Source organism: Heterocephalus glaber, unplaced genomic scaffold (genome assembly GCF_053883595.1).
Source record: "Heterocephalus glaber isolate CG9 unplaced genomic scaffold, H.glaber_assembly_v1.0 deba00001447, whole genome shotgun sequence".
NCBI lineage: Eukaryota > Metazoa > Chordata > Mammalia > Rodentia > Bathyergidae > Heterocephalus > Heterocephalus glaber.
Window position 1 is genome coordinate 775,213 of NW_028258299.1, and position 20,875 is coordinate 796,087.

At 60.6% G+C, this 20,875-nt stretch overlaps 1 protein-coding gene across 13 annotated transcripts in view; it reads right to left on the minus strand.

The window, feature by feature from the left end:
- The window catches only part of Cfap74 (cilia and flagella associated protein 74), a 40,198-nt gene that overhangs the window by 4,225 nt on the left and 15,098 nt on the right, over positions 1-20,875 (minus strand). For 9 of the 13 annotated variants that reach the window (XM_087214540.1, XM_087214550.1, XM_087214541.1 and 6 more), the window contains 20 exons: positions 20,750-20,852; positions 20,481-20,641; positions 19,738-19,942; positions 18,886-19,041; positions 17,861-18,034; positions 17,463-17,581; positions 15,402-15,468; positions 15,037-15,126; positions 13,199-13,363; positions 12,723-12,855; positions 11,706-11,768; positions 11,521-11,597; positions 11,053-11,175; positions 9,574-9,695; positions 6,671-6,799; positions 5,640-5,727; positions 5,224-5,397; positions 4,834-4,967; positions 736-1,003; positions 380-478 (listed from right to left, as the gene is read on the minus strand). In XM_087214540.1, the coding sequence (XP_087070666.1) occupies positions 380-478; positions 736-1,003; positions 4,834-4,967; positions 5,224-5,397; positions 5,640-5,727; positions 6,671-6,799; positions 9,574-9,695; positions 11,053-11,175; positions 11,521-11,597; positions 11,706-11,768; positions 12,723-12,855; positions 13,199-13,363; positions 15,037-15,126; positions 15,402-15,468; positions 17,463-17,581; positions 17,861-18,034; positions 18,886-19,041; positions 19,738-19,942; positions 20,481-20,641; positions 20,750-20,852 (2,650 nt within the window). The remainder of the gene's footprint in view (positions 1-379; positions 479-735; positions 1,004-4,833; positions 4,968-5,223; positions 5,398-5,639; positions 5,728-6,670; positions 6,800-9,573; positions 9,696-11,052; positions 11,176-11,520; positions 11,598-11,705; positions 11,769-12,722; positions 12,856-13,198; positions 13,364-15,036; positions 15,127-15,401; positions 15,469-17,462; positions 17,582-17,860; positions 18,035-18,885; positions 19,042-19,737; positions 19,943-20,480; positions 20,642-20,749; positions 20,853-20,875) is intronic. The other 4 variants (XM_021243416.2, XM_087214544.1, XM_087214546.1 and 1 more) reach the window with 3 other exon arrangements.

The window sequence follows — 20,875 nt, forward strand, 5'->3', positions numbered from 1 at the left end:
GTTGCCAGGCTGCACTTCAGGGTCCTTCTGTCCAGCCTGTCAAAGCCCAGCTGTGCCCCAGGTCCTGGCCTCCAAGAGCCCCGCCCCCTGCAGGACCCCATCCCCCAGCACGCTGCCCTCCAGGCCCTCACCCGCAGGGCTCCCCCTCGCTGCCAGGTGGTGCTTTTGGAGGGCAGGGAAGGGACTTACAAGAAGACCCCTGACCAGGCTGCGGATTTAGCTCAGTGGTTCCAGCGCCTGCCTTGCAAGCGCAAGATCCCGAGTTTGATCCTCGGTACCAAAAAAAGAAAGACCTCTGACCTTCGAAGGCCCAGCAAACCCACCCCACGCTCTGGCACACTCTCCCTGGCCGCCTGTCCCTCCCAAGGGCTCCACGCACCGGCTTGGCCTTGGTTTCCTGGCTCAGGGTCTGGAGAGCTTCCTGGGTGCCGAGCTTGCAGGGCAGTGTGGGTTGGAAGGCCACCCGGACCAGGCACCTCTGCCAGGGGCAGTGGGCTGTGAGCACCAGGGCGGGTGGCCTTGCTGGGCCCTGGGCCCCCCTCAAGGCTGCGCACGGATCATGGTCCTCCCTGACCACTGCGCCAGGAGGGGGCGCTTCGAGGAATCCCAGCCTCCCACAGGCTGTGGGGTCCCCGACTGGAGGGCTGAGGGCGTTGCCCTGCACTGGCCAGGACCTCACCTGCTGCCCACAGGGTGAGCCTGATGCTGGCCTGACCCTGGTGCAGCCCCGCTCACCTTTCCAGGCAGCACGGTTCCCACCAAGGGGGAGATGGTGATGGGCGCGTCCTCAGGCGGCAGGAACTCGAAAGACGTTGGCCCCCCTGGGCAGAGGTCCCCCCGGCCGACAGCATGGGCCAGTGAGCTCGTGGTCAGGTGGGAGTTGGCGACATACAGCAAGGCCACCGAGGTGTCACACAGAGCAGTGGCCGCAAACTTGATCTGGTAGTGGGACAGCTCCAGGGGCGGGTGGACACCCACAGCATGGCAGGACAGCTTGAAGCACCTGCAAGGGAACAGGTGATGGCGCTTGGCCATGCGGGGGCCCTCGGAGGCCACGGGGAGGCACAGCCCTGGTGCCTGGGGCACACGGCTCCAGCTGCCAGCCTTGCTCTGAGAATACATGCAGCCCTGTGCAGTTTTGATGGGCACGAAAACATTAACTGGAAGCTTAGACAGTTGCAAAGGAGGGAATTCTGGGTTATTATGCTAGATATTTATTGACATTTAAAAATGACAAATGATAAATCACTTTTAAAATATAAGCAGGGAGTTTTATACCATCACAAATTGAGTCCTGGCACCATCCATTATAAAAAGAGAACAGATGTTTGGCATTTTAACTGTTGGAAACTTATTTATTTTGGATTTTAAAATTTATCTTTGGTTCTTTGGAGACAGGGTCTCGCTATGTAGCCCAGGCTGGTCTTGAACTCATGACGATTCTCCTGCCTCAGCTTCCCGAGTGCTAGGATTACAGGCATGCACTGCACCACCATGCCCAGCTATTTTGGATGTTTTTGGAGGCAGGGTCTTGCTATGTAGCTCAGGCTGTCCTTGAACTGTCGGTGATTTTCCTGCCTCAGCCTCTCCAGCACTGAGATTACAGGGATGTGCCACCATGTTCTACTTTGGAAATTTTATATTCCATATTTTTCTTGAATTCCTGCCCTTTCCTCATCAGCTTTTTTTTTTTTGGTACCGGGGATCGAACTTGGGTCCTTCTGCTTGCAAGGCATGTGGCGGAACCACTGAGCTAAATCCCCAGCCCCCTCATCAATTTTATCCTAATTACATTTGTGTGTGTGTGTGTGTGTGTGTGTGTGTGTGTGTGTGTGTGTGTTTGTGGTATTGGGGACTGAACCTAGGGCCTCATACACGCAAGGCAAGTGCTCTACCACTGAGTTACATCTTCAGGTCTAATTACATGTATTGTTTTATGCTTTTTTTTCAATACTGGGGATGGATCCGGGGCCTTTGCACTGAGCTGTATCCCCGGTCCTTTTTTTCTGGTACTGGGGATGGAACTCAGGACCTTGTGCTTGCCAGGCAGGTGCGGCACCACTGAGCTGCATCCCCGGCCCTCCCAGCCCTTTTCAAATTTTATTTTTTATTTTGAGACAGGGTCGCACTGAACAGCTGAGTTGCCCAGGCTGGGCTTCAACTTGCAGTGTTCCTGCCTCAGCCTCCCAGAGTGCTGGGGCAACAGGTGTGCAGCACTGCGCTTGGCTTGATTTAGGCTTTAAAGGGTGATCCCAGTGCCCTTCCTACCTGTCTATTGGAAGGTCCGACCCGGTGTTGAGATGTTGGCATTCCTTATCTCTACCCCGGGGCAGAGGCTCTCTCTGGGGAGACACTGCAGGTGACCACCCTCACTCCTGAGAACTGGAAATGTGTGCAGCGCGACAGTCATCAGATGTCACGTGTCAACTCAGCCTGATCCGCTTCTAAGCACCACAGATCTGTATTTCCGGGCTAGTTCAGGGTCTCTGGTGGCCTGGGGTTCACCTTTCTATGGCTGCTGAGTGTCACTCTCACCAATTCCTCTTCTCCATAGGTCTAAAATGCACATGGTGACTCACCTTCCAACTGATTTTTTTTTTTTTTTTGAGAGGGGGGGTCTCACTATGTTTCTCAAGCTGGTCTCCAACTTCTGGGCTCAAGAGATCCTCCTGCGTCTGCCTCTCTAGTAGGAGGGAACATAGTTGTGCACCAGCTGCACCTCTTTTTCTTCAGTGCTGGGGATGGAAGCAGCACCTCTTACCTGCTGCACATGTGCTCTGCCTCTGAGCTGCAATCCCAGCCCTTTGTATTTAAGACAGGGTCTCACTAAATAGCTCAGGCTGCCTCAGCCTTAGGGATGCCAGGATCACAGGGACACGCCAACCCCTCACCTGGCACTCCAACATCCATTCAGAGAGCCTGGCTCTGGCTGCTCGAGGGGGTCCCTCTTTGTCTCTGTGGCCCCCGGGCCTATCAGAGACATCAGGTGCTGCCATCATGACGCTGGAGGCCATGGGTTCGCCTGGGGCCTTGAGACCTTCCTGGCATCTGTGACATCGCTCGGCACCCCGGGCTTTTGCTGGTGGCCAGCGCCTGCTTGGAGACCTTCCTGACGCCCGCTGCTCCTGGCCCGGCTGTGCTGCTTGCCGGGCACTGCTCCTCGCTGCGGTGCAGGTGTTTTCCGGCCTGTGTGGCTCTCAGACCAGCATGGCTGTTCTCTGCTGTTTGGAGGAATCGTCGGTGGAACCATTTCCATTTGGGACGGGATTGGGAGCTTCCATTGCTGGGGGCTCGTGAACCCCGAATTCCTTTTTCTTCAGAGTTGTTCAGCTCTCCAGAGGTTCACCTGCTGTTGTGTCAGTTTTGATGATCGCGGACGTGGGGAATTTTTCTCTCCCAGCCAAGCCGTCAGGTTTTCTCTTTCTTGCGGCCCAGGCTAGGTCCTCTCCGATATCGATTGTGTTTTTCTCTTTACCTTGACTGGCCTTGCTAGGAGTAATGTTTAACTGATTTTTTTCTTTACAAAAAAAGACTTTCAATGAAACATTGATTTCTTTTTTTGTTTTTGTTTTGTTTTTTTGAGACAGGGTCTCGTTATATGGTTCAGGCTGACCTTGAACTATGTGTTCTAGGCTGGCCTCGAATTCATGGCAATCTTCCTGCCTCAGTCTCCCGAGTGCTGAGATTCCAGGCATGTGCTACTACGCCTGGCTTCTCACTGCTTTTGATGGGTCACAGGCATTCAAATTTAACACTTCCCACGTGGGGCCCTTCGGTGTGCAGTGAGGATGGGAGATGAGCAGAAGGCAGACCCCGCGTGGAGGCAGGGTGACCACGCCCCCTGCCCCCTGCTGCCTGGTTCTGCTGCTCAGCCCTCGGAGTCCCACAGCCTGCAGAGCACGCGGCGCCAGGCACACAGCTCGGTTTATCAGACTCCTAAGTGTGCACGCGCACACACGTGTGTGGAGGAGCAGAGGGTGCGTGAGAGGCTCCTGCAGTGTGGAAGGACCAGCTCTGGTGGGGAGGGGAGCAAAGGTGATGCCTGCTCTGGGCCAAAGGTCTGTTTCCGTGACAGAGAAATTGAGGTAGACATGGTTAGACTGGAGGCCGATTTGGTGGAGGGGGACAGACTGAAGGGATGCAGATGCAGGAGCTCAGCCCTGCACGGCTGCCCATGCCCGCAGGGTTTTGCAATTCCAGCTCATGGGTAGTTTTCATACAATGAAGCACACAGTCTCAGCCAATGCTTGTGGAAACTCCACTCCTTGTCTCCAGGGGTGAACAGAGCCAGAACCAGCCTCTCTCCTGGGCTCGGGACCGACCCCAGACCTGAAGTCTGCGAGGCAGGCAGGGTGCACTGTCTGCCAAGGTGGCTCTGCTTGCACACTCCGTCCTCTGTCCATGGAGCACTGGCCTGGCAGCCCCAGATGCAGGTCGGGCCAGGGTGAGAGGGGCAGGCCAGGCTGGGGCCTCTGCTCCAACATCACCCCCAGAACCCCAGCCCCACCATGCTCAGCTGCTGTCTGCCCCACCCCCCGGCCCCCTCTGGTCCTGATCCCAGGCCCAGGGGTGGAGACTTAGCTGTCACAGTGTGCATCCTAAGGGCCCTGTGTATGCACCTCACACGGGAACACCTGCATGCACACTCGGACAATGGCAAGGGCCTTCATGGCCACACACATGCCCGCTCACAAAGCAGCTCACCCGCTCACACGTGCAGACACACGCATGTTCACCACAGACACTGCGCTGGCACACGCCATGCTGTGTCCTCGGCCTCGCCCACTCACTCACGGGCTGTGCAAGGTGGAGGGCCCCCCTGCCACAGCTCACCGGTTTATCTCAGACCTGCAGACCAGCTCGAAGCTGTACTCCCTGGCCTTGGTGGGCTGGAAGAGCACATCAAGCTGCAGCGTCTCTAGCGGCAGGATCGTCCCGAAGCCGTCGTTGGGCTGGATGTCTACAAACTGGGCAGCGAGCAGAGTGGGTGGCAGGTGTGTGGGAGTGGGTGCTCATGCGTGAGTGGGTCACTCGGGTGGGTGAGGTGGAGCTGGGGTCGGGGTGGGGCCACCTGGGAAGCCTGGGGCCCTGGGCAGGAACACTCAGGTGCTCCCTCAGCAGGAGGAGAAGTGGAAAGATGAGGACCCAGGGGTGGCGGGGTGTGCGGGCAGGAGGGCCACGGTGCCCTGGCCCCGGGCGACCCCAGGTGACCCCAGCCGGTACCTTGGGGAGCCCCACGAACCCAAACTCCTGGGGCAGCAGCGAGTGGTTGCAGAGGCTGATGCTGGCCCTGATGGCCTCATAGATGGTGCAGTAGCCAAAGTCCAGCGTGGAGGGGCGGAGCTCCAGGTCCGACGTGGTGACGATGGCGTGGACCGTGAAACCCACCGGCTTGGTCTGAGTGTGGAGGGCAGAGCACATTCCCCGTCCTGACCAGGAAGGCGTGGCCACGGCACAGTTTCCAGGCCCAGCCTCCTCTACCGCTCCCGGGGTACAACTCGAGGTCTTGTTTCTTCCCCACCTCGTGGGCTGCGGGGGCCGAGCTGCCTGCCACCCATCTGGCCCTGGACACGGGGCAGGCCCTCCCTCTCCGGGCCTCCCAGAAGCAGCCCTGGGACCTGGGAGGAGGCCGCACTGACCTGGTCAGCCACCCAAATTGTCATCGGGGCCTTCAGCACGCGGGTGTCCTTGTCAAAATAATTCCCGGCGTCTTCTGGGAGTGACTGTCTGCAGAGTGGGGCAGACTGAATGCACTTTCCCTCTTCTACTTTGCAAAACGACAGTAAGGTGGCTGGCTAGGGGTGCTTCCAAATCCCGAGAGTGCCGGGTGGTGGGGTCCACACCGCGGCAGCTCCTGTCACCATGTGGAACCAGGGCTGCATAGGCCTGAGATGCACCGGCCCTGTAGGGAGCGACTGCCCCGGAGTGACGTGGGTGTGGAGGACTGTGATGGGGACTGGGTCTGAACAGTGGCACTGAAAGGAGCAGAGGTCAACCCAACAGCTGGGAGCCTGTTGCTTAAAGGAGACTCACAGGTCCCTGCAAAAGTCACACTGAAACAGTTTGCTCTGATTCCAAAGGAAGTGAGTGTCATTATAGGAATATCAGAAAACGCAAGTAAGAAAGAAAAACCCTCTGCACAACGCTGAGCGGCCAGGGGCATGGCCAGACTGGGAAGGCAGGTCCCCATCTCCCTGGCACCCACGTGGTCCCAGCCCCAGCGCTGGACTCAGGGCAGGGCACCAGCTCCATCCCCGGAAAACAGGCAGAGGGGTTAAAAGCAGGGCTGCGGCCCCCACGCACTGGAAAGCTGGCACAAATGTTCCCGAGCCCATCTGGCAGAGGACAGAGGCCGGAGGCCACAGGAAGCCCAGACCCCTGCCGTGTAGACACTTCTGGGAACTGCCTAGGGAAGAAACCGCCAGGGCAAGGGGACAGGGAGACACAGGGGACCCAGGGATGGAGCAGAGACAAACTTCAAGGGTGTGCAGAGCTGGCCCCCAACCTCAGGCTGTGGACAGAGGGGTCACAGTGTCACCAGGGTGGCACAGCAGACAGCAGGAAGCTGGCCAGCCAGCTGGGCCCCACTGGGTACTGCACCCCATGGCCAACCACCCCGACACTGCGTGCCCCAGGTGCCCCCCGAGTGCGATCAGCACCTGCCACTCACCGGGGCAGGAACTTGAGCTGCACGGAGCAGGACGCCAGGGGCTGGATGCAGCCTGACTCGGGCAGCAGCTCCAGGTGGCCTCTCAGCTCCTTGCACACCTCGAACCGCAGGCGCAGGGCCACCTTCGACCTGCAGGCAGAGCCAGGGCACCAGTGAGGGCCACAGGACTGCGCCTGCCAGTGCCTGGTCCTTTCAGTCGTTAACTGCTCGTCGATGGCCACGGTGTCCCACACCTGTTGTCCCGGCCCTCAGGAGTCAGGCAGGAGGAATCCAAGTTTGAGAGCACCCTGGGGAGCAGCCAGGTGAAGAGAGGCCGGGACCACACAGTGAGACCGTCTCAAAAAGCGGCACTGACTTCTAAGGTGGAGCCAGCAACAGGGATCGGCACACACCCAGTCCAAGCCAAGCAGGGGCCCTGATGGCTGCAGAAGCCAGAAAGCTGCTTCCCATGGACTGGTTTTTCTGACAGGAAATCTGAGGAGAAAGTCTTAAATAAAAATAACTACACTGGAGGGCTGGGGATTTAGCTCAGTGGTTCTGCTGCCTGCCTCACAAGTGCAAGGTCCCAAATTCGATCCGCGGTACCAAAAGAAAAACAACAACAACAAAATAACTACACTGCAAGTGAAATACGGCCCCGCCAGTTCCCAGAGATCCTGCCAGGGAGCTGCAGGTGCAGGTCTGGGGTTGACACTGGCCCCCTCCTTCCATTCTGCCTCCCCTGCCTGGTAGGTCCTGATGGCTGGGCTTCTGCTGATGACCTGAACTCCCACACGAGGCCAGCAGAGGGAGCCAGAAGGGCTCTAGATACTTGCCTAGAGGTTTGTTGCTGCCCCAGGGCCCTTGCTGCTTTCCCACACACCCACGCACTGCGGGCAGCTGACACCCTGCTAAGTCAGCCATTGCCACAGCCCCACTCTTTTGTCCCCTAGGAGGACGCACCCTCAGGTACCCTGAGGGGAAGCTGTTCCCTGGTCCTCCCAGAAGGCATAGCCAATGGTTCCAGAACAGGCTAGAACCTTCTGGTGCCTCTTTGAGTGCTGTGAATGACCCTTATCTGTCTCATGCTTTTCCAGGGTCTGTGGCCCAGGGCCTCCCAGATGTCTGCCCTGAGGGCCAACTCCACAACGACCATGCAGAGGTGGTGGCCATGTTCGTGCTGTGGATGCTGTAGGTAGAAGCTTCTCTGTCATCTTGACTGGCTCAGAGCCACCCGGGGGTGTCTGGGTGGTACAGGAGGCCTGGCTTGAGTACCGTTTGTGGTTCCTGGTGCCCTCCTCTGTGGTGCTGTCCCCTGCTCTGCCTCCTGGCCACCCTGAACAGAACACCTTTGCTCTGCCAGGCCCTTTGCCATGTGGCTCCAGCCTTGCCAGCAGCTGACCATGGACTGGATCCCCTGAACCATGGGCCAAACCATATCTCTCCATGTTTTCTTTTGGTACCGGGGATCGAACTCGGGACCTTGTGCTTGCCAGGCAGGTGCGGTGCCACTCAACTAAATCCCTAGCCCACCACCTTTCCACTTTCAAGTCTCAGTGTTGGATGTTGGGTCCCAGCAAGAGGAACGGTGACTAATCCAGACATGAGGGAAGTGACCGCACTTCAGGAGAGGCACAGCTGTGCTGACCTCGGGCAGTCTGTGAGGGAGCCCAAGACAGGAGCCAAAGGAAGGCCCTCTCCACTCTCGAGCGTGTCAGAGCCTGGGCCACTGGAGCTGTGGGGGTCCTATCTCCACCTACTGCAGCGGCGGTCCACACCATGGCCCCAGGCCCCAGGCCCCAGTAGAAGATGGCTGCGTGGGGTGTTCAGGGACCGTGCCACCCCCACTGCACAGCTGGCCAGGGCCCCTGTTGCCTACACTGGGCGCTGGTCTTGGGCACAAACACGGCAAGGGGTCTTCATGAAGTAGCACCTTTCCTAGCCATGCAGCTCAAACCCACCAAATTACACAAAACTATGGATGGCTGATAATGGATTTTCAAAAAAATCACTACACAGCCAGATATGGTGGCAGATGCCTCGAATCCTAGCTACTAAGGAGGCGGAGGCAGGAGGATCACAAGTTTGAGCACAACTTAGCGAGACTCTCTCTCAAAGTAAAATATAAGAAAGGCTGGGGATGTAGCTGAGTGTGAAGCCCTGGGGTCAATCCCCAATGCCACACACACACTCATGCTAAAAAGTGTGTACCTTGGGTGAAGTGACAGCAAAATTCCCCATGGCCCCTCCTTTTCTCCCACACGACCCGGAAGCACTTTGCATTCTGAGATAAACCCTGTGCAACCCTGGTCCCCCAAACAGACCTGCTAAGCACCCCCCCACTGTGGATGGAACAGCTCCGCATGCAGTGGCAGTGCCTGCCAAGGTGCTGGTCCCCGTGAGGAGTCCCAGGTGCGCATAGGCTGCCTCTCCATGGGGTGCGACCTGGCAGGACAACCTGCCCCTGGGGACCTCTGCCCGGTGCTGGCTGCCTGTGGGCCAGGGGACACCGGAGGCCCAGTGTCAGCAGTGTCCTGTCCTGTGGGCCGTGCGCTGGTGATGCACAGGGGCCCGAGCTGCGGAGCCTCTGCCTTGGACCGACCCAGTGCTCACAGAGTCGGACTGCAGGGAGACTTCTGCCTGACGCTTGGGCACCCAGTGCCCTGTGCGTGGACAGCTAACCGACACAGAGCTGACAGCACGCGTCACCCTTGCAGGTGTGGCCCTGCCCAGACACAGGCCCAGCCCTGCCCTCCCAGCGTCTGGAGGCTGCGTGTCCCTTGGCGTGTGCCTGCCCTCCATCCCACACCCTCTGGTCCCCTGCAACCGTGTTGAAGGACAGGGCTCCTGGGTGCGCGGCCTCCCCCTGCAAGGCCTCAGCCCACAGCTCTGCCCGGGACTGTCCTCTGGCCGCCAGGGCTCACCGTGTGTGCATGAGCACGGAGTCCTGGTACAGCCGGTCGTACATGCAGATCTTGAGGTCCACGATTGGCTTGGGCACCCACAGCGGCACGTCTACCACCACACCCGTAGCTCTGAAATACAGCTGGAGTGGACATGTGAAAGTCAGCACGGCCCCTGCAAAGCAGTGAAGCCCCATGGGCTGACTTTTGTAACTCATAAGTGCTAGAGAGTTGGTTAGTAAAAAAAGATGTGTTTTGTTGTTGTTGTGTTTTTTGGTACCGGTGATCGAACTTGGGTCATTGAGGTTGCAAGGCAGGTGATGGAACCACTGAGCTAAATCCCTGGCCCTAAAGATATGTATTTCATATCACTGTCATTTGGGGGTATTGGGGTCCCTTACACTGAGCTACACCAGCAGCCCTTTTTCTTTCTTATTTGGAGACAGAGTCCTGCTAAATGGCCCAGGCTGGAATCCAGCTTGAGATTACCCTGCCTCAGCCTCCCTGGTAGCTGCAGTGATAGGTGCCCAGCCATATCATTATCACTAAAACGTTCTTTACATCAAAGTTTCCAAACATTAAAAACAGAGCAAAACACTGGAACTCCACGGACCAAACACCACAGTGCCCACAGCACCATGGGACTCTGTGGCATTAAGATCGGGACTGCCACATAATGAAGGGGAAAAGCAGGACCGTGATCGAATCGGTCAGTGAGGCCACTGGGCACAGGGCAGAGCACAGAAACAAACCCTGGACCGGCGGGCGGGACTGCTATCCCGGCCTCATGCACACTGGCTTCTCCCAGGAAGGGCAGAGGCGGCGAGGCCGGGATGACAGCTGGAGACCGAGGGGTCTGGAAGGAGGGACTCAGATGGCAAAGGGCGAGGCCCAGAGAGGTGCAGCGAAGGTGGAGGGGCGTCCTGCAGTGGATGTAGGGAGACGGAGCCCGGAGCCCGGGAGATACTTTCTGATGGTAATTTACTCAATTAGAAAAAAAGAGGGGCCAGGGATTTAGATTTAGCTCAGTGGTTCCTCCGCCTGCCTCACAAGCACAAGGACCCAAGTAAAAAAAAAAAGGAAGGGCAGGTGTGGTGGTGCATGCGCGGAATCCCAGCACTGAGGGAGGCTGAGGCAGTCAGGTTGTAAATTTGGGCCCACCCTCACTAATTTAGAGACTGAGACCCTGTCAAAAAAAACCCCAAAAAACCAGGGCTCTTAGCTGGGCACCGGCTAACGTACTGAGACCTTGTTTGAAAATAAAGAGGGCTGAGGACGTGGCTCAGTGGCAGAGTGCCCTGGGTTCAATCCCCAGTACGAAAAACAAGAGTCTGTGTGAGCATACATGTGTGCAATGCGTGTGGACGTGGTCCTGCACATGTGTGCATCCCCGTGCATGCACCCGCAGGGGTGTGCTGGTGTGCCCGGGCGTGTGTGGGCACCTTGAGAGCCAGGGCAGCTCCAGCCTGGGCGGGCATGGCACGGCAGCGGCTCACTCACCGTGGGGCACTGCAGGTTCTTGAACACCACCTGGAACCGGGTGTGCACCTCTCCCGGCACGGCCGGTGTGAAGATGATGGGGGCTCTGACCGAGCCGAAGGGCCTGATCTCGCCCTCGGTCACCTGCACAGGCAGGTGGCAGCGGGTCAGCAGATGCTGCGGTCACTCACGCCGCCCACCACCCGTGACTGCCAGCTTCCTACAGGGCTCTGTCCCTGGGTGGCACCCACTGCCCAGGCTCCAGCCTGCCGCCCCTGCACCTGTCCTGGCCATGCAGGCCCCACGGGCAGCATCTTCTCCAGCTGGCCCTGCTGCCCGGCCTGCCTGGCTCAGTGTGGGGACAGGGCTGCTCTGGGTGAGACCATGGGGTTCCCCGGACTGCAGGCCCAGGCTGGCTCCGGGTGGATGGGGCTGAGGAGCGGGGCACCTGCAGCTCTGGCTCCCAGGTGTCAGCGGGGCTGGGCTGACCTCTCCCAGTGTGATCTCCGCCTGGGCCTCACTGGGGCTGGTCACCGTGCCACCGGCTGCAGGTGCACCCTCTGGTTCTGGGAGACAAAGCAGGATGGTAGAAACAAATCCAAAGAATGGGTCACACACAAAACCCCAAAGAAGCAATCAATAAGTCTGGAAATTTTAAAATTAGGAATTCTCACTCAAGAAGAGATGCCTTAGCTGGGTGTGGTGGTGCACGCCTGTAATCCCAGCACTCTGGGAGGCTGAAGCAGGAGAAATAGAGATTTGATCCCAAACTGGGAACTTTAGCAACTTTATGAGAACTTTTCTCAAAATAAAGAATAAAAGGCTTCCTGGACAGGCCACTGCCACCTGTAGCTGTATGGACCCTTAGAGGTGGGGCCCTCTAGGCACAGCCAGGCCCATGGAGCTTGGTGTCTGGGGAAATCCGGGTTTCCAGGCTTCCCTCACAGCACTGGCTGCATGTTGCCACTGAGCACTTGACACATGGTGTGTGAGAAGGAGGAAGCAGGTGGCTATTTCTGAGGTTGAAGTCTTTAAATTTGAGAAGCCAGATGTGGCAAGCCAGCCCAGAGCCTGGCCAGACTGATGGGACCCAGCCCGGTGTTCTCTGTACCTCCTGCCCAGCCAGGAGCTTACAGAGGTGCGTGGGGCCTGGGGTGGCACTGGCACCAGGGCTCTGGCTGGCAAGGGGGCCCTGGTGGGAGGCTCTTCACAGGGAAGCCCATTCAGAGAGGCTAAGACTGGGCAGCTGTGCTTGCCTTGAAGTCACACAGACCCGAGGCTCTGCAGAGCAGCAGGAAGGGCATGACAAGCAGACAGCACCACAGTGCAGGGGCTGCTGGGGCTGCAGCCACGCCTCACTGTCCTTGCATGCCATCCACACCTACACACCGCCATGGCAACCACAGGGGCGTAGGCCATAGCCTCTGCCCGCCCTCGGAACGACGCCCTCGCTCCCCACGGCCGGCCTGGGGTCTGAAGCCGAGGCTCTCTCAGTCTTGTGAGCTTCACCTGGATGCCAGTTTCAACCCACTGCGCAGCCAGTGCTTTCTGAGTGTATGAGTGTCTTCCTGTTTGGTGTCACCTGAAACTGAAGTCCTGAGAAGCCTGGGGCTCTGGCACCCTTCCCAGCCCCCTCTGGCAGGTGGGGTGGCCCCGGGACCCAGGTCCCTGCTCCCAAACTGGGCTCTGACCCTCAGACTTCTCCGAGTCCTTCTGGCTCTGGGTGTCTGGCAGGGAGGACGTGCCAGCCTCCAGCGGAGTCTCGGACACGTCGGGCGCCGCCCTCTCATAGAGACTCCTGTCCTCGCAGGTGTGCGGGCTGCTCTGAAAGGGGGTGCGGGGCGTCGGCTCTTCCCGTCCACCGGACGTCCGCTCTGGGCCCAGCCCGCCTCCTTCCTCCTTGTCCGGCCTGTGGGTCCTCTGGGGATGCCTCATATGGGCGGTGGCCCTGCTGGCCCTGGCACGTCCCATCGCCGTGCATGCGAGGGGACAGTGTCCTGCTGGCGCCGAGGCCGATGGCCACAGAGGTCCCCGGGGGCGGCTCTGGGGCTCTGGCTGATGTCAGGCTCACCCTTCCTCCCTCTCCGGCTGCCCCGGGCCAGAGCCCCGCACTCGCATCCGGCTGGCAGGAACCAGGGCTGCTGGCCAGAGCGGGCGGGACACTCACCAGCTTCAGGACAGACTGGGACTCCTCCAGCTCGCAGGCCTTGGGGGCCGGGAGAAACCGGAACCTGGTGCCCAGCGCCCCAGTGTTGGTCAGCGTGATGGTCCGGGACGTGGTCTGTCCCACCACGTGAGTGCCGAAGCAGATGAGCTCCTTGTCCAGGGACAGCTGCCAAAGGACAGCAGACTGAGCTGGGTGCCACCGTGCCCAGCTCAGTGCCCAACATCAGGGCAGCTCGCCGCTGTCGCCGTGGCCCGGGGATCCAACGCAAGGCAAGGTCACCTGTCCTGATTGTCACCTGAGCCTGCAGGTGTGCCTGCATCTGGCTCCAGCTGCTGCAAACGTGTGCGAGCTGCATACTGCACGCCGGAAGGCGTAGATTGGTGCCCTGACCATGACATCTGGGGTCCCCATTGTGATTTTAAGACGGTTGAGCCAGCAGCTGCCTCATCCAGGGACGACTGGGGTGGGGGTGGGGTGGCCACTGGGGGTCAGCGGTGCTGTGATGCAGGCCGTTCCCTCGGAGTGGGGTGAGGGCTCCGGGCTGCAGACCCCGTGTGTGGGTGAGAGGCGCAGCTCCTTTGCACACAGCCCATGAGGCTGTCCTGGGCGCTGGTGAGGCCGGGCTCCCCACTCCCTGCTGCTGAGGCGAGCAGCCAAGCTTCCCGGAGACCAGGACCAACCGTGACCCCGTGGGCTCCCCCTTGGACACTGTGACGATGACAGAGACACGGGGCTTGCATTCCCAGGTCTTCCTGGGCCTCTCCCTGCCTCTCTGTACCCCAGATCCTCCGGGGCACTGGCCCCAAGGCACACAGTGCCGTCAGGTCAGCAATGGTCTCCCTGAGCCACAGGAACTCAGTGTCCAGTTCACAGGAAACACAGGGGCCCAGGGAACCACAGGCAGCAGCGACCACACAAATCCAGAGCGTCCCGGAGAGAACCGGCCGGCCAAGCTCGTGGGCAAAGGGAGGCTGGTGGGGTGGGAGGCCGCTGTCCTGGTCACCAGAGGCCCGTGAACATGAACGTCACGCCCCTCAGTGGCAGCCTGGCCTCCAAAGTGACCATCACCAAAGGCAGCTGGGGACAGCGGGAGACGCAGAGGCCTGGCCTCAGGAAACAGTTGGGAATGTTGTTACTTCTGTTCCTGCCGCCTCCTTCCTGGCGGCCTGGAGCTGGGCTCCCTGACCCCAGTGCTGGGCCTGGACGTGGACTCGCGGTGGCCAGTGAGTCTCTGGGAGCTGTGGAATCTATTTGGCTAGTGGCCTTGACTTCTGGGTTCCATCACCCTCCACAAGAAGCTCATGCCTCAAGGCCCAGAGCCCTGACTACCAAGCCCCTGAGCACCCCAGCCTGGGTCCAAACCTTGCTGCCACCGAAAGCTGTGGAGTTAGGAGTTGTTTGTCGTGCAGCCTCTTTGTGGTGTGAGGCAGTGACGAGTGAGTCCTGCACTTAGTGGAGAGGGGGGGCCAGGCCAGGGTGGGGTGCTGAGGGTTAGGGTGGAAGTGGGTTGGCAAAACTGCCAGTGGAGAGTGGAGGCTCCGTGGCAGACCTGACCACCTCAGGTGACAGGAGTGGGCCTGTGGGGATTCCCCGTGCCTTTCTCCTGCTGGTCATTATGTCTAAAAATTGCCTCAACCACAGTGAAAGCACCAGGCTGCACACCCAGGGCTACAGAGTGGATGGGGTCGCAGACCCACATGCACAGGACCAGTCCAGGTCTCCCCGGCGCTGGTCTGCACACCTCACACCCCCGCCCCAGCCCGGCCCCAGCCCTCCAGGGGCACAGCTGTGCCTGGGGTCAGCAGCCAGGAGCCTGGTGAGGCAGGACTTCAACTTACAGAACATTTCTTTGTTGAACATTTCAGTGGGACAGAAAATCCACCCGTCTGAGCCAAAAAGGAGACGTTTCCTTCCAGATCTTGGTTTATCTAGAAACAGAACCCCAGCCACCACAAAAGCCTGTGACGTGACCAGAGCCCATGTGTGACTGCAGCCTGGGCCCCCAGGGCCCCATAATGCATCCTGGAGGAACCTGGCAGGGCAGGGACAAGCCACCCGCACACAGGGGCGTTGGGGCGGGAGGAGGCCACGCTCACCCCTGCTGGCCGGGGATCAACCCCCAGCCCGCAACCCGCCCCGCATTCCCGAGGGTGCTGTGTTCTGGGACTAAACAGCAAGTGGCCATGGAGTGGCGGTGACTCACCGCGGGCTTGAAGGTGACGAGAGCCTCACAGGACATCCCAGCGGACAAGGGCCCAGGAGGGTCGAAGCTGTGGGAAGTGGGCTAAGTCACGGTGGGGTGGACGCCGGCTGCACACGCCCAGCTGGGCCCCAGGTTCCCTCTCGCCTGCCTGCCTCGGGCACCGCACCCGGCCCAGGCCGTGCACCCAGGAGGCAGGAGATGCTTGCGAAGCACTGGACCTCACCCGGGGCCCAGGATGTCAGGGTTTAATAGCAAGGTGGGGGGCACACAGGCAAAGAGCCCCTTCACACGAGGAGGCTGCAGGGAGCACTGCTGGGTCTGGGCCTCGGCTGAGGGAGAGGGAGCCCCCGAAGAACCCCTGCCAGTGCCTTCCTTTACAATGCTGGGTGCTGCCTCATTTGCCTGCTTTCAAAATGCACCAGCTAGGAGCTGGGGATTTAGCTCAGTGGTTCCGCCGCCTGCCTCAAAAGTGCTTGCAAGGACCCGAGTTCAATCCTTGGTACAAAAGGCACCAGCTAAAAATGTAATATAAAAACTTGCCCCTGACGGGCAAAGTCCCCGAGAAGCCAGGTAGAAGGAAATCCCAAGCTTTTCAGCCGGTGTGTGGCACACGCCTGTAACCCTGGCACTCAGGAGGCTGAGGGAGGAGGATCGCCATGAGTTTGAGGCCAGCCTGGGCTACACAGTGAGCTCAAAGCCGGCCAGAGGCAGGATGGAGCCCTGCTGGGCAGAGGGCCAGGATCCAAGGTGTGAGAGGCCCAGGGAGTGTGGGGTGAACCTAGTGCAGCACAGGGTCAGGCTCACACCACAGAGCCACTGGGCTAGGCCTTGCAGAGACATGAAGCTAAAAGTGTAGAGGACACAAATAGAGAACTACAGACATGGAAAAGAACGAGACGCCATCAAGAAATGCCTGCTCATCTGAAAAGGATGGAATTTTTGGAAAGGAGAAACAGTGCAGCAGGAAGACGCAGCGTCAGCAGCTCTGACAGCTGGTCAGACACAGCTCGGGAGGCAGTGGCTGCTGGCGACACCGCGCACGGGGACAGGGGCAACGGCCAGGGGATGGGGCAGACGGGCCAGGCCGGGGGTGAGCAGGCTGGGACTGATCAGAGCTCCAGGTCAGGAAGCCCCGTGAGGCGGAGAACAGCAGCTGTGGCAGTGGGGCTGCGAGACCCAAGGCCCAGGTCAGGGCAAGCACCTGTGCAGCACCTTTGAGGGGCTCGCACTGGGAGCCGGCGGGCGCAGCCCCAGGTGTGAGGGAAAAGCCTGTCCCCAGGATCCGACTGTGGCTGCCAGGGTGTTGGGGGCCTGGCATAGCGACCCTGGGCTCCAAGCAGTGAGCCTGGGAAATCCCGGGTCCCAGACCTCTATCCCAGCCACACTTGTCCACGTGGGGCTCTGCACAGGAAGGAGTCTGGACACTGCCAGGAGGGGCAGAGGTCCTGTGGCAGACTCGACTGAGTGCCCAAGGGGATAGCGGGTCACGGGTGGCTGGCCCTGCTCAGGGAGAGACCTGGGAACTGCATCGGGAGGGAGGGCACAGATGGGGCACGTCAGGGTCCCGTCCGGCCCAGACTCCATTTTAGAAACTGTGCGGCACACACTAACTGTGAACTCAGAAGCCACACTGGGGCTGCAGAGCTGGAAGTAGAAGAGATGACAAAGCTGCCCTGGAAGGGAAGCCCAGGCACGAGGGGCACAAGACAGGAGGAAAACACAGTGGAGGTGGAGTCGAGATGGAGGAGGAGCCCGCGTTAAGGGGAAGAGAGGGAGAACAGCCAGTGAAGAAGGTGCAACAGGTGCATAAGCGGGGGTTCAACAGAGAGGAAGCAAAAGAGCAGCACAAAGCGCACAGAGCTGCCCGTCCTCCCGTGGTGGGCAGCAGCTGTGGGGGCTGTGAGGTCAGAGGCGACAGGATCCCGTGGCTGGGCGCACGGTCCTGGGCCACACCCCCGGGAAGTTGGGCGACTTGGACAGGAGGACAGGAGCAGCCCTCAGCCCCTGGGAACCCGACTGTGGGGTCCATGCCCAGACCCCAGGGGCCCACCCGCGCCTCACTCCACGCGGATGAAGTCCTGGAGGCTCTGCTCCACGCCCACCAGCTTGCAGTAGTTGAGTGTGTAGGTCGTGCTGACCAGCGTGATCTTCTTCTTGTACACTTTGCCGACATCAAAGTCCTAGAGGGTCGCAGGAGGCCTCAGGATCCCAAGCCTGTGGCAGCCGTGAGCATCCGGCAACACTCGCTGCTGTCTGGTGGTCCCAGGAGGACCCCTGGTTCCCCGCCTTGGGTTTGGCCCCAGGGTGCACGAGGAGCTGGTGAGTGTCACAGGCCACCAGCAGGGGGAGCCAGCAGGGACATCAGGCCACCCATCACCCGGGAGGCCCAGTCTGCCTGGCCTGACCATGCCAATGCCGCCAGGTTTCTAGAGCTCAGAACACTAGGCAAGCAGGCCCACCTTGAAGTGGATGCACTCGGGCTTGCTGTTAAAGGGGCGGCCCTTGAATTCCCGGCCGGACGCCACCTGTTTGTGGACCACCCCGCTGCGCAGCTGCTGCAGCGTGCGGGCCAGGATGTCCTTGTCCATCTTCGTCCCGCCCACAGGCTTGCGGTCCACGTCCTCCTGGGGCACCTGGGGTGCAGACAGACAGAGGCCTGTGCTGCCTCAAGGGCTGGCAGCCACCAGCGGGATGGGGACCCAGCACCTGGAGCCACCATGGCCTTCAGGCCAAGCAGCGAGTCTGCACTCCACTTCGGAAAGAAACCAAAGGAAGCAAGCTGAAATGTTCAAAAGGCAGCAAGTCCTGGGAAATACAGCAGAGGGGAATCTTCCAGATCACGGAGCCAGTGTAAGAAAAGGCAATTTCTCCAGTGGGATCAACGAAAATTGAGCTCTGGGCAGAGGGAAGGAGCCAGGTCCTGACAGCTGTTGGCGGCCAGGACCATGGTGCTGTATGGAGTCACCCGGGCCTGACCGGGGCTGGCACGCGTGGTGCCGGTGCCCAGAGCTCTGGGGTGGGGGCTGCCGGGGCCTGCCCACCTCACCCACCCCTCCCCGCGGGACACGAGTGGGACAGCTGGCCTGGCCAGTCTCTTCCGCGTCCCCAGAACTGGCAGAGCCAAGTGGCATTGCCAGAAGCAGGGGACTGATGTTTACAGAAGCCCAGGGCTGGGTGACAACCCCTGGAGGGACAGACACGGCTGCCACCTGGGCCCAGGACCAGCACTGGGTGGCCGTGTTTGCTGAAAGGCATGGAGGGATGCCCAGCCATCCTTCTCCAGCAAGGCTTCCCTGACGGTGCACAGGGTGACGCCGCCCCTGGCCCTACCAGCCACTCATACCATGTGCGGCTGACCCAGAGGCCCTGGTGGCGGAGGATTGTGTGGCACACACCAGCTCCCCAAGGCCTCAGTGCGAGAGGAGGTTGGGCTGGGGGAGGCTGTGGTGGGGTGCAGGAGGGTGGGGACGAAGACAGCGGTCACCTGGTACCTCCTATGGTCCTCGTTCCACAGCCCGAGAATCTCTGGCTCAGACAGCATCTCCTCCTCCAGGCTGGTGGCCCCGGGGACGGTCTGCATGGATTCACTAGAGGCTTTCAGCATCAGCAGGGACATGGGCTGCACTGCTGCCTCGCTGGGCTGTAGGGGAGTGGAGCAGGAGGCTGTGCACATGGAGATGTGGCACACGTGGATGCGGCAAGGAGACCACTAAGGGCCCCCAGGAGCTGGGCCTGCGGCAGCCTCGCCTGCTCCCAGTTCCACTGTGCCACAAGGGGATGAAGCCCCGCACCCAGTCGGAACTTTCTCCACTTAAAATAGAACGCGCTCATCTGCACACGACGCTGAATGGCTCCCACCAGCTCAGCAGAGCACACAGATGCCCGTGTCATGGGAGGACGCCTGGTGGGAGGCTGCGCAGTCCCCTCCCCACCTGCTCCTCACCTCAAGTTGTCGCTGGAGACAACTTGGCCCTGCAAGGCCCACACAAACTCAGAGGGCAGCCGTGGTGGCCCCCAGGCCTGTTGGGGCCCAGGTGAGCTAGGCCTGTCCTCCTGGGTCGTCTTAGGAATGGAGGACCCTCCTGCACCCTGGGACCCGCACCCAGGGCAGATGGAGCTGCCGTGGAGGGACGCGGGGGACAGGGAGGCCTCTGTGGGCCAAGAGGGGATGCAGTGAAGGGCAGAGGGCCCCTGGGGCAGACAAGGGTTCTTCAGGGGTGCTGGGGGCCGAGGCCCCCAGAGGGAAATGGCCCTGGTGGTGCCCTGGGGGTGCGCGGCCCTGGCCTTCAGGTGCCCTCCTCCTCCCTCCGGCTGGAAATGTCATGGCTCTGCTCACCTGCGAGTGCCTGGTGGCCGTGGGGGGCGCCTTCCCTTCACAGAAGGCAGAGGTGTGGCTCCGGGCCCGGCCCCTCAGGGTCTGAAGAGTGGTGGCCTTGGTGGGGGGCTGCTGCCTCTTCCTGCGGTTTTCTTCCACGGCCTCCTCCTTCAGGATCCGGCTGACAATCTCCTGCTTCCGCAGCTTCTGCTCCTCCTTGAAGGCCCTGCAGGAAGTGCCTTTCAGAAGACAGCCGGATGTCTGCAGCCCTGCGGGGGCCACCCAGGTGCCAGGTCTGGGCCCGACCAAAGGGGGCGCTGTGTGCCCAGGGTGACTCCCAGCAGTGCCCGCCAGGGCAAGGACCCCCAGGGAGAAGGCGTGGGGCACTGCGTGTGGACTTAGGGTGGGAGACTCAGCCTCGCTTGGACCCTGGCTCAGGGACCCAGGAAGGCAGGGCCTGGGAGGCAGCACTGAACTCCATCAGGGAGACAGGATGGGGAAGCGTAGGGCAGGCGTGGGCAGCAGCCGCTGCCTGGGGACCAGGGGGCCGAGCAGAGCTGCATTCCAGCCCCACCAAGGCCCCTAGAGGAGGTGGACACAGGCCCTTGCTCCCCAGGGTTTCTGCAGCTGGGGGCAGAGCAAGAGGCAGTGGCCTGGCAGGAGAAAGGGGCCCCCTCCCCAGTCAGGAGGGTCCCGGCCACGGCTGGGCAGAAGGCCACGCAGGGCAGGGGCTGGGAGCCCCCTTCCCCGGCCACAGCCCGTACCGCCTCTGCGCCTCCAGCTCCTGGCGGCGGCGGCACCGGTGGGAGAGGTGCTTGAAGACGTCCCTGCCCTGGGCCCGGACCCCCTGCTGCTCCGCCTGGGCCTGCTGCTCCGCCTGCTGCATCCTTGCCCGGCCCCAGGCTTGAAGCTTCCGCAGCGTCTCCTGCAAACAGGCACCGCTGCAGCCCCGGTGTCTGCGCAGGCCTGTGCAGGGACACACACGTCGGCACGCTCACACACGTGCGCACGCGTGCACACCACACACTCCTACCCGGTTGGCGGTGATGCTGTTCTTCAGCGCCAGCACGGCTTCCATGCGTTGCTGCAGGTGCTCGCGGGACTGCAGCTCCTCCTCCCGCTCCCGCTCCCGCATTCTGGAGGAAGACACACCTTTGAC